The 12,255-nt window shown below is 38.9% G+C and overlaps 1 protein-coding gene across 1 annotated transcript in view; it reads right to left on the bottom strand.

The window, feature by feature from the left end:
* cwc22 (CWC22 spliceosome associated protein) overlaps positions 1 to 12,255 on the bottom strand; it is a 112,811-nt gene that overhangs the window by 75,702 nt on the left and 24,854 nt on the right. Inside the window, exon 2 of the mRNA XM_043693495.2 lies at positions 5,631 to 8,140. Coding sequence (XP_043549430.1) covers positions 5,631 to 8,140 — 2,510 coding nt within the window. The remainder of the gene's footprint in view (positions 1 to 5,630; positions 8,141 to 12,255) is intronic.

Below are 12,255 nucleotides of genomic sequence, written 5' to 3'. Positions count from 1 at the left end.
ATCCAAGTATGAAATAATAAATGGTTCAAAGTAATTAGTTCATGTTCCCATAATTAGCCATAGAACCTGCAGAATTTAATTACATTTGCACCAAATTATGTTCAAATTACATGAAGAAACTGATATTTTGTACCGTTAGTATTGCAAGCTGTTACTTTACAAGGAGCGAAGCAGTGGATGACAAAAATGCTTCAACCAATTATATTTTGTTTTGAAAGAAAGAAACCTCTTTTACCAAAAGTTTTGTTCTGACCATCGCACAGGTGTTAGAAACATAATATTTCACACAAAAAGAGGTATTTACAAATGAAGGAATACACAGTTTGCCAAGAACACAAATGATGAAATATAACCCATGATTGCACAGGGTCATTTGATATTATGCTGGGGTATAAACAAAATATGAGAAGACAAATCAACAATATTGGATTTCAACACTGAAAAATATTGAAGCTTTTTTTTAAATTGAGAATTTGAAATATGGACTTCTTGTCTTTGAAGCCATCTTGTAGAAGCATTCATCCATTTTTCTATCTGAATTCTCCAGTTTTCAACTCTCAAATTCAACTGATGAAGCATTTAAATACCATGAGCTTCTAAACTTGGCTGGTTTACTGATACATTCATATATTCATTCAATAACTAAACTAACTTGAAGTCAAGAGAGAACAGGACACTGAGCCTTCAAGGAGAGAATATCTGCCTCCACTTAACCTTTTCTAAGTGAATTTGTCAAGATTAGGAATATAATGTTCAAAAATTGTTACAGATCTATTACATTTCAAGTTACATTTCTATAGTATTCAACTGCCACAGAGTTACTTTAAAACTTGTGTGAATTGGGAAACTGGTGGAGATGGTGTTTTAGGATACTTGACTACTATTTTATCAAGAGTTATCATAAAATATCCACTATGCAGTTCAAATTTCAGAAGTGTAAATGCCAAAATCACTGAATAAATGAATTTAGTACGTGTCAAATCTCAGATAAATTATCAATTCCAAATTACTTGGAGATTATGTCCTGGAATTTTCATCAGCAGTGAAGCAAGGAAGGTTGTTGTTGGACCTTGAAGATCTAGGGAGTGGTTTTCCCTGATCCCAATTGTAGGTTAAATCACATGCCAATTCAAGGAGATGACTTGGTATGCAACAACAGTGCTGTCAGCAATCTGTTAAGCACATCAGGTATTCACATATAGCTAAGCAGGAACTTAGCAGCGCATTAATATCCTTCTCTCGGATAATGAAAATAGTTACTGCAGTGAACTGAAAACTAAAATGAAGATAACTTCATAAAAAACTGCAGAGAGAGTCACCAAGTTAGGAACATTCGGTTATGAACACTGAACTTTCAATGCTGTCTGATATAGGGATATAATTTTAAAGATCTGACATACAAACATTTTCTGTACTTAGAAATAGCAACTTTGTATCGTCTTGCATCGTGTTCCAACTTGCATATAAATTGAACTGTTAACAGAAGCCGTTCACAGTCTGGGAACTGCCTGTATTCCTTTAAAAAAAATTGAGTGTATGGAGAAATTTGACATTCCACAAATATAAAGTTGGCTCTTCAGGCAGTGTAGTAGTTTCCTGGCAATTATGAAGTTTGGACACAGTGAAAAACTCATCTTCTTCAACATGGTTTTTAAACTGAGCCTAAGAGCATTAGCATGGATGTTTTGGTCAAGATATGTTTGAAGCAACCTTTTCAGGGATATTAATACACACCACTGAAGCAGTGGGACTTGATATGGTCTTATGAAGGTTACAGGGAAAAAGGGGAAAAATGGGGCTAAAATACCTATCAGTCATTGTTGAATGGCGCAGTACACCCAAAGGGCAAATGGCCTAACTCGTATGTCTTATGGTCTGAATCCAAGACTCTAGGCTCAGGCAGGAGGGACGGTGGTTCTGGTCAAGTATTTCTTAATTGAGGTGTTCAGAGGTGCAGTTCTTGAACAGGTGGGACTTTAACCCAGGACTTCTGGTTCAGAGGTAGGAAGGAATGTTTTGGTCAATTTAACTTATGTTCATTGATAGCAATTGAATGGTATTTTTGGCTAAGTCAAGAACCAATGAGCGGAACTTCTAGATTACTGTATGATTATTCAGATGCTCACTCAATGGCAGAGTTCCAATGGTTTTGCTGTCTGCAAAAATGTGAGCCTTTATTTTTGAAATACCAAAACATTCAGCTGCCAACAATGTTAATTTTGAATAGATTGACTCATGTGATGCTGTCTCCAGACATCCCCTTGTTAATCAACCACACAGCAAAAACCAGAGGTTTCAATAATCAAATCATTTTAATTTCCTTGTTTGATGCAGCATAAATTGAGATAAATGCTGGCACAACTGAAGAGCTTGTCATGAGTATTTCATTCATGATCAACATACCAACAAGAAAAAAAAGTTCATTTTTTGAATTCAACATTGGTTAAATACTTAAATAAAAATATTTCAAGATAGAATTGTATAAGACATGCTGCAACAAAGTTGATATCATAGAATTCAGGCTGGACCGCATGTAGCGCTCTGTGACTACCCCTATTCAGGGAAGAAAAAGACGCAAAAAGACTTTCAAGCATAATAACAAAATTAAGGGATTACAAATCCAGTAAATTTCTATTCAGAACACAGCAAGAATTTGGGGCAAAAGGCCTGTCTCCATGCTGTAGGAATCTATGACTCTAAGAATTCTCATGCAACCAACCAGTTCTTTGCTCTGGGAACTGATCATTTGTTTGCCTCTTCCTGTCTTTTGATCAAATCTCTCAGAGAACTTACTCAACTGTGTGGTGTAAAATTCCAAGCAGTGGAATGTGGTGAAACGGTTAAAAAATTATGTCCCAATACATGTGTGAATCTAACCGGAATGGAGGTGTTGCTTAGTCCCGTGTGAATCTTCTTATCTGTATGTAACCAGAATGGAATGTGTTTTTTAGCCTTGCTCTGCTGTTCACATGAATGTATATATCTGGAAGGGAGTATATCAGCTAGAAAAGTCTCCAGTTCGGTGAGTCTGCTCCGGGGTTACGTTTAACCGCCGAGCGTGGGTTGTTGGCAACCGCTCTACGAGAACTGACGGCTCCCAGTTTTTGTAACATGTAGAGTGAGTATAAGCCAGACCCGTTGTGCGACACTGCGGGGAATAAAATGCCCATATTCTAGCAGTCTCGCCTCTTGGTCGTTTGTTCTGTGTCAGACTACTCTCCTACGAACCTGACCTTGAGAATTTTTTAAAACAAACTGGCACTACCTCTATTCCCTAGATGTGCCAGATAAAGAGGAGTTTACTCTGCTGAGAAAGGCCAAATATGTTGGGAGTTTCTCTCTGGAAATGAGAAACTCAGTGTGACTTAAGGGGAGGCTGAGAAAAAGAGCGAGGGGTTTGAAAAGGCAGACATGGAAAAATCAGGAGCATCAAATGTAAGAAAGTCATTATTAAATCCAACAGGCCATTTCAGAGAAATTGTTTACCGATAGATTGATTATGACGTGGAAAAAAACCTACAATGGTGAATTATATCAATGCATGTGAAGGACAAGTTACATAAGCAGATGAAGGAGAAAGGAATTGAAGTATATGTTGACATCAAAAGCACCAGCTAGGCCAAACAGCCTGTTCTTTACTGGAGTTTTTTCTGGAATCCATTAGGAGTAGCAAAGGCCAGACACATGTCTCTGTTAATATTTAATGCTTCTTCCTGAGGATGAAAGATTCAATGAGATAGATGAGCCCTTTTTCATTTGGCTGCTTATGAAGAGGAACAAACTTCATTCGTGAAATGACAACATACCAATAAGGAATCGCTGACTCGGTCCAAATAAATCAAATGATGACTTGCAGGTCAGTATAAAATACAGGTATACTACACTAAAGTGTCAAGTGGGCTTTTGGCTTGCATTAAAAGTGAAACAGGAAAATACTTTCATTTAAGGAGCAAGTTGCATACAAAACCAGTGTTTATCCATAATACTTCAGTCTGCCTGTTTAATGAAACCTGGTCATGTCAGGCTCGGAGTTATCAACGGAAAAATGGAATTCTAAAGTACTGGTTTCGATAGAGATTATCACAAGTAGTTATCTGATAAAATAATTTTTATACATCTTGAATTGAGATTCCAGTTCTGGTAAGCAATGATTATGTGGCTGTGATTTAGAGGGTCATAATTACCTCAAGTTAAATCTGTACCTTGATAAATTCCAAACATAAAATTTTGGCCTCAGTTTTTATACAAAGTTTAACAGAAGCTAAAACATCACGAAGTTGGCTTCATGAGAGTAGTAATCAACCTTACTTCATAAAGGAACTCAACTTTTGGGACAGTTTACTAAGTGTACATTAACAGCACACATATATACTAGGTCCAACTCTGAACAAAGTTGATCTAGCAAAATAGAAGACTGAATTTTTGCCCTGGAATCATCTTACAGTACAAGGTAGAATTGATACGCTTTTGCCCTTCTTACTTGAAAAGCCATAGCTGTTTGAAAGTTAACACTTCGAACATGAACAACTATTTCCAGTCACAATATGAAAACCTGAACGGCACTAACTAAGCCAAAAATATATATAATGATTTGTTTCGCAAAACATCAATGTAATATATAATGCTTCTATAATGTATAATGATAATGCTTTTGCTCCTAAAGTAAATAACATCTTATTTATCCACTTACACAATGTATTTGCCCATTCATTTAGTTTGCCCAAATCAAACTACAACATCTCTGCACCACCTCTCCGACCTCACAGCTCACCCTCCTGCCCAGCTTTGTTTCATCTGCAAATTTTGAGATATTACATTTAATTTCATCATCTAAATCATTAAAATATATAAGGTCCCAGCACTGTTCTTTACGGTACCACAAAAGTCACTGCCTGCCATTCACAAAGAAACCCATTTATTCTTATTCTTCGATTGTTGTCTGCCTTCCAGTTTTCTATCCATTTCAATACACCACCCCCAAATCCCATGCATCCAATCCATGTTGCATACTGATCTCAGATGTGAGGCATTGTCAAAGGTTTTGTGAAATTCCAAATAAACCATATCCATGGGCTCCCCTCATCAACTCTCAGAGTTACAAATTCAAACTCTCCAGCAGATTCGTCAAGCACGAGTTCCCTTTGGTAAATCCACGTTGACTCTGTCCAATCCTGCCACTGTTTTCCAAGTGCTCAGCTACTAAATCTTTTATAATGGACTTTTATAATAGCATTTTCCTACCATTGATATCAGGCCAACTAGTCTATAATTTAAGCTTTTCTCCCTGCCTTTTTTTCCAATAGAGGTGTTACATTAACTACCCTACACTTCGTAATAACAGTTCCAGAGCTTCAGTCTTAGTCCAAAATATATATAACAATGAAAACAAAATCAAATAGGTTTAATAGTGTTTAACATAAACATGTCTATTTGATACATACTGATAGTTAATTCCCTCTGCTGCTCTCATCTTTTGACAGTTTAAATTAAAACAAATACGGATTCTCTCTCATATCTGTAATTTCAAATACAAACCCAAATTCAGCCCCATTGTTCCCAAAGATCAATTATTACTTCGCCCACTAAGCTTCACATGTTCAATTAGTCATTAAATGAGTAAGTCACTATACCTGACAAGTTCCTTGCTCTTTTTTCTTTTTCCTCAGGTTCCTGCTCTTGTGGTGAAGCTGTGCGAGAAGATTCTGCTGCCTCCGTCAAATCAGGAACAGGACTGTTACATTTAAATGTCATTTTGTGAGGAGGTTCCACTGGACTCTCAGATCCAGAGCCAGAACCAATCATTCCTTCAGAGGAAGATGATCTTTGCCTCTTTCTCTGAAGATTGGTTTGTTCCTTTCCATCTCCACTGTCCAAAATTGGACTCTGCTGTCTTTGACTGGATACGTGTGGACTCTGGATATTTGAATTTCCTACCTCAGAGCTCTCTATGACTTGCAGGCTCTTGTCGTCTGTTGAATCAGATGACAAAGTGCTGTCTGGTTCCTTATTTTCAGGACTGACTTTCTGACAGCTCCTTTCATCTGTTCTTTCTGTATCTGACAGAGACTTTTTATTTTTTTGAGAACTGGGTGTAACTCTAGCTGGAGAAGATTGTGGGGTGCCTGAATCAGCTTTATCATCAGGTTTCTTTTCACTTGAAGAAACTTCATCAGCACTATGCATTTCTTTAGCAGATACCAAATTTCCATATATTGTATCACATGAATTTGGACACTGGGATTGCTCTTCTGAAGGGCTATGACTTCGAGATGGCATCTTGCCAGTACTATCTGGAAGACAAAGCACCCTTTTTTCATTTGAGGACTCTAAATCTTGAAATCGCTGCTCTTCTTTTCCATCTGGGCTTCCTCTCTCATGATTTGTATTTGTGTGCAGAGGTATACTCTCAGAATTATCTCCTTTTTCATGCTGGTGCAGTGATACATGTTGTTCTAAATCAGACCCTTTATCATTATTATCCTCTTCACTGGATGTTGATGATGATGATGTGGATGATGATGATGATGAAGAGGAGCTTGTGGAAGATGAAGAAGAGGATGACGATGATGACGATGAACTGGATGATCTTCGTTTTGAGCTTTTAGAAGAGTTTCTACTCCTATCTTTTTTACTATTCTCCAAATTAGGATCATGATGTTTTGATTCCTCATTACTCTTATCTACACACAAATCTTTCACAGAACTTGTGGCAGAGCAGGGAAGAGTACTCTCCCTTGTGGAATGAACACTTTCAGGCCAATTTTCTTTCCCTGGGTCAGAATTTGGTTTTGGGTGGTCTACTTTCTCCACTGTAAGGGTATTACTTTCTTCTAGACTATCTGGCTCAACTGTTCTGTTGTTTTTAAAATCAGTAATTTCATTATGAGATGACCTGGGACTTTCAGACTCTGACTTTTGCAATTCTCTCACATTTGAACAAGGTGACCCATCCATTTTTTGTTGCTGCGCAAGAGGAGTACATTCACGTTCATTAGCTCGACTTCTTGAAGAAGGACTAGGAGATTTTTGCTTTGTACTTCCAGGGCTATTACTTCTGGAACCTGCTGTAACAGAGTGCACTGGAGTTTGTTGTTTTTTACAACTTGATGATCGAGTGCTTGGTTCATGGCTGTCTGGACTTTGAGAAGTATTCCCACTTCCTTGTGTAACAATACATTCTTCTTTCCTTCTCCCCAAGTCAGATTCAACTAATTTACTATATTTCTGGGAGTCAAGTCTGACATTTGAAGAATGTGAATCAGGACTCTTTGAACTTTTAAAATCCTCTTCGGGAGGGCTACGAGATGAACTATCTGATTTGCGACTTCTGCCATCTCTACACTTCTGTTTTGATTCAATACTAGAATGGAACCGTCTTGACCTCTGAGGGCTATAGTTTCTCGTTTGGCCTCGACGGGTACTTTCTTCTAGTTGTGAAGAACTCTTGTTACTTGTTGTACGAGTGTCCTTCAATATTCTTTTGTCCCGACTCTCTGGACTTCTTCTGTAGCTATCAGATTTTTCTGATCTAGTAAATTTTGAAGATGCACTCTCCTTCCTTGATGACCGATAAGGACTTCTGGAGCTGGACCTGTATTCCCTTCTTTGATGTCTGGGAGAAGGACTACTAGATTTTCTTCTGGGCCTTCTATTCCTATCATCCCCAATTTTGCTTCTTGAATCTGGACTGTATCTTCTTCTTACCTCTTGGGGACTATGGCTTCTTGAAGGTTCTTTCCAAGAACTTTCAGGAGAACGTCGTCTTTTGTCAATTTCTGGTCGTCTTTCCTTTGACCAACCCAACTGTTTGAGATTTGAACTTCTCTCTTCTCTGATGGTTGGCTTTTCATCCCTTCTTTCACGCTCCGATACTCTCGCTCGATGGTCCCCATGTGAAAGAACTCTGTCTCTTCTCTCCAAGTGCCTTTCCTCTTTCCTTTGGCTGGAATTCCTTGGTGATCTACCTCTTTTGTCCTGAGGGCTTGAAGAAGAACTCCTGCTACTGCTATCACTACTGCTGCTACTACTACTACTGCTGCTGCTGCTTCCACTTGAACTGCTTGAACTGCTGCTGGAAGAGCTGTTGCTGCTACCACTGCTGCTACTGGATGAGCTGGAATCACTGTCACTGCTGCTGTCCCTGGAGAAAGAAAAGAGAGCGTTCCATAAAATACTAACAATATCACATGCAGAATACAAATCCTGACAAAACCAGTAAACATTTCTTTCTTCCAATCAACTTTTTGTTTTGGATGTAGTACAATAGCATTATATTCTGGTTAACTGAATCATGATCAAATGGATAATAAAGCTTGAATTACTGAATGAAGTGTCATACTCGTAGCCTCAGTACTGAACTATTTTAATGGAAATATTTAATTTGTAAATTCACTGTAATGTGAAACATTTGTGAAATTCAGCACTTTACTACACAAAAACAGGTTTTCATCCTGATCTATCTTTATAGCTTTTGTCTTTGAGATTACTTGGATATTCATAATTTAACCAAAATTGAACATAAGTGTGTGTTGAGGTACAGACTGACAAATGAATAGGTGCCCCATCCAAGTTTATTTTTCTACAATTTTCAAAGAAAGCAAACAGTATTCATTACATCAGTGAGAACATCATTATAACTCAACTTACGATAACATACTGACCTAATCCAGTGCCCTCCAAATTTGAACTGAACAGTAGAAACACATTGCGACTCGGTCGATAAGAACAGCAAAAGCAAATTCAAAGTATGTAATGTCTTTTATACTCTGTGTATAAAAAAAACTTTACAAGAAAAATATATTTGTTTGCATGCTACACACAATTGGACAGATTCCAGCCTCAAATTCAGGCATTGTCCTATAAATGAACCACTCAACATAACATAGCATACTCTAGTGGGCTGAAATAACTTGTGGGATCATAACATACCATTTAATACCCATAACCCTACACTAGAGTGATTATGAGCTTCCTTTTGAACCATAAAATGCAAAACTTGGCTTGTATTTGGACGTATGACACTGGACTGAACACTGCTATTACACAATGACAGCACATATGAACCGTGAAAAATAGTTAAAGCAAATATTTGTGTCAGAATACTTTTTCTAGAGAATCGTTTCTTATATCAGCAATAAAACAATGATTTTGATAAACAAGATTGTGCAACTTTGCTCAATGGCAGCATTCTTGCCTTCTTCAAGTCTGAGCTCTTATGTGGGCAAACCCCATCTAAACTTTAGCATGTAATCTAGACTGACAAAGTCAGTGCAGTACTGCAGGAACACTGCATTGTCACAGACATCATGCTGCTGATAAAAGGATAAACTGAGGTACTGTCCACATATTCAGATGGATACAAAATATCCCATGGCACCACTGAAAATGTACAACGGATTCTCGTGTCCTGCCCTGACAAAAATCAGTTTAATCGGACAATAACAAAGCAGATTAAGTTAAAGCTTTGTCTATTCCCGATTGCAGCACTTTGCATTGTGCATCTGCCTTCAAGAAAATCAAGGAACTAACTGGACAAGTAATTTGTTTGCAGGAAAGCACTGCAGTCTTCAATATATTGAGAACTATCACAGCACTACATAACGATATATGTCCCAGTCTAAAAATGTACATATAATAACCTTGGGTTTTTTTTAAACTCAGAACGAAACTTAAATGATAACATGAACTGAACCCATTCCTTTAATTTCTCCCAATTCAACCGCTACATGGCTTGGAAATCAAGTATACAGACTGGGGAATGGCGAGGGGAGGGAATCACTTTCTTCCAATGTTGGATTCCTTGTTGGAACCAATACAACTGCTCACATGAAATGTCAATATTGAACAGAATCAACCTGGCCACAAATTTACATAGACCTAAACAATTAAAATTATTTGTACATAAAGGAGGATCACTGACATACTTTACTGATTACAACAGCACAGTGATACCAATATTTGTAGATGCAAACAATGCCATTGTGAACTTGCTTTTATGTCCAAAGTGGTAACATAGCACCACCATCAGGTTCCAAGGAGACATGGAAACAGAAATAGAACAAGACGGATCCACAAGTGAATTTTACACTTTCAGCACTGGAGACTGGTGGAACAAGTAAATGTGTGGAGAATGGAGGGAGTGATAACAGAACGTAGAGAAGTACAGCACAGAACAGGTCTTTCGGTCTTCGATGTCACGCCGGGATTAATCAGAATGTAAAATAAGTAATCTAATTGACGCCCATCCCTCAATTCACTGCTGTCCATGAACATATCCAGCAGACAGTTAAATGCCCCTAATGACTCTGCTTCCACCACCACTGCTGACAACGCATTCAATGCATTCACTACTCTCTGCGTAAATAACCTACCTCTGATGCTCCTCTATACCTTAGAGGTATGACCCTTCATCCCATTCATTCCTGTCCTGGGGAGAAGTCTCTGGCTATTGACTCTATCCATGTCTCTCATTATCTTAGATACCTCCATCCGGTCACCTCTCTTTCTCCATCTCTCCAGAGAGAAAAGTCCAAGCTCAGTCAACCTCTTTTCAGAAGACAGGCCCTCCAGTCCGGGCAGCATCCATGTAAACCTTCTTTGCACCCTCTCCAAAGCCTCTGTATCTTTCCTATAGTAAGGCAACCAGAACTGGACACAATACCCCAAGTGTGGTCTCACCACGAACCTGTAGAGCTGTAGCAAAACTTCACAGCTCTTAAACTCGATCCCCCTGTTAATGAAAGTCAAAACACCGTATGCTTTCTTAACAATCCCACCCACTTGGGTGGCAACTTGACAGGATCTATGCACTTGACCACCAAGGTCCCTCTGTTCCTCCACACTGCCAAGAATTCTGTCTTTAATCCTATATTCAGCATTCAAGTTCGACCTTCCAAAATGCATCACTTCGTATTTATCCAGGTTGAACTCCATCTGCCCTTTCTCAGCTCAGCTCTGCATCCTGTCTATGTCACACTGCAGCATGCAAGAGCCCTCAATACTATCAATGGCACCCTCCAATCTTTGTGTCATTTGCAAATTTACTAACCCACCCTGCAATCTCCTCATCCAAGTCATTTATAAAAACTACAAAGAGCAAAGGCCTAAAAACAGAGCCTTGCAGGACACCACTCAACATTGACCTCCAGGCAGAATACTTTGCATCTACAACCACTCTTTGCCTTCTGTCAGCCAACCAATTCTGAATCCAGATAGGCAAATCTCCCTGTATTCCATACCTCCTCACTTTATGAGTGAGCCTACCATGGGGAACCTTATTAAATGCCTTGCTGAAGTCCACATACACCACATCTACTGCTCAACCTTAGTCGACCTGTGTTGTCACGTCCTCGAAGAACTCAATAAGATTAGTTAGCACAACCTGCACCTCACAAAGCCACGCTTTAATCACGCTATGCTTTTCCAAATAGTCAATCCTACCCCCTCAGAATTCTTTGCAAAACCTTGCTGACCACAGATTTAAGACTGTGGACAACTTGAAGGAATGTCTTGAGGAACATGGCACCAACAGAGAAGGGACTGCATCTGAAGGAAGAGTGAAAATGAGTCAAAAAGCTGTTATTGGGGCTCCTTAGTTGGGTGAGTAAATGATACCGATGTTAAAGAAATGCCCAACTCCTGCAAGCTCAGGGCTCTTGTGGCACAGTAGTGGCTGTCTTATCGCTGGGCCAGAACGCCTCGGTTCAACTCCCACACACTCCACTGGTGTATCATAACATTTCTGAACAAGTTGATTAAAAATATCCCTACCCTGCATGCTATGTTGCCTCCCTGATGTCAGGATAAAAGATATCACAGCTAAGGTTCAGGCACTTTTGCATGGGCAAAGAACGGAGGCAAAGGTTCTGACACACATCAGTGCTGATGACATATATTAGTAACGTATGGTTCGATTTCAGGAACTCAGGAACTTAAAAAGCCAGTATGTCAAAAAGGTAATCGTCTCTGGATTACTCAAATATTCAAAGTAGAAGTGCAAAGTATGACCACATCAAATCATAATTCAAGGCATGATTTGAGGTGTGAGCATGAAAGAATACATTGGGTGAGGGGTGGTGCAAGTTTTTGAGCATTGTGATCTTTCCTGGGGCAACAGGGACGCTTTCATCTCCACAGGGCTGGAACCCATGTCACCATTGGGAGCTACATTAATGCAGCTGGAGAGGGTTGAATTGCCTTGGAGGTGGGCATGAACCTTGTGAAGCAGAAAACAGAAATAAAGTATATAAAGAAGCA

Source organism: Chiloscyllium plagiosum, unplaced genomic scaffold, assembly GCF_037043375.1.
Source record: "Chiloscyllium plagiosum isolate Xiang-an unplaced genomic scaffold, Cpla_swu_hap1 HiC_scaffold_7, whole genome shotgun sequence".
Classification (NCBI taxonomy): domain Eukaryota; kingdom Metazoa; phylum Chordata; class Chondrichthyes; order Orectolobiformes; family Hemiscylliidae; genus Chiloscyllium; species Chiloscyllium plagiosum.
The sequence above is the reverse complement of the archived record's forward strand: the minus strand, read 5'-3'. Positions and strand labels throughout refer to the sequence as shown.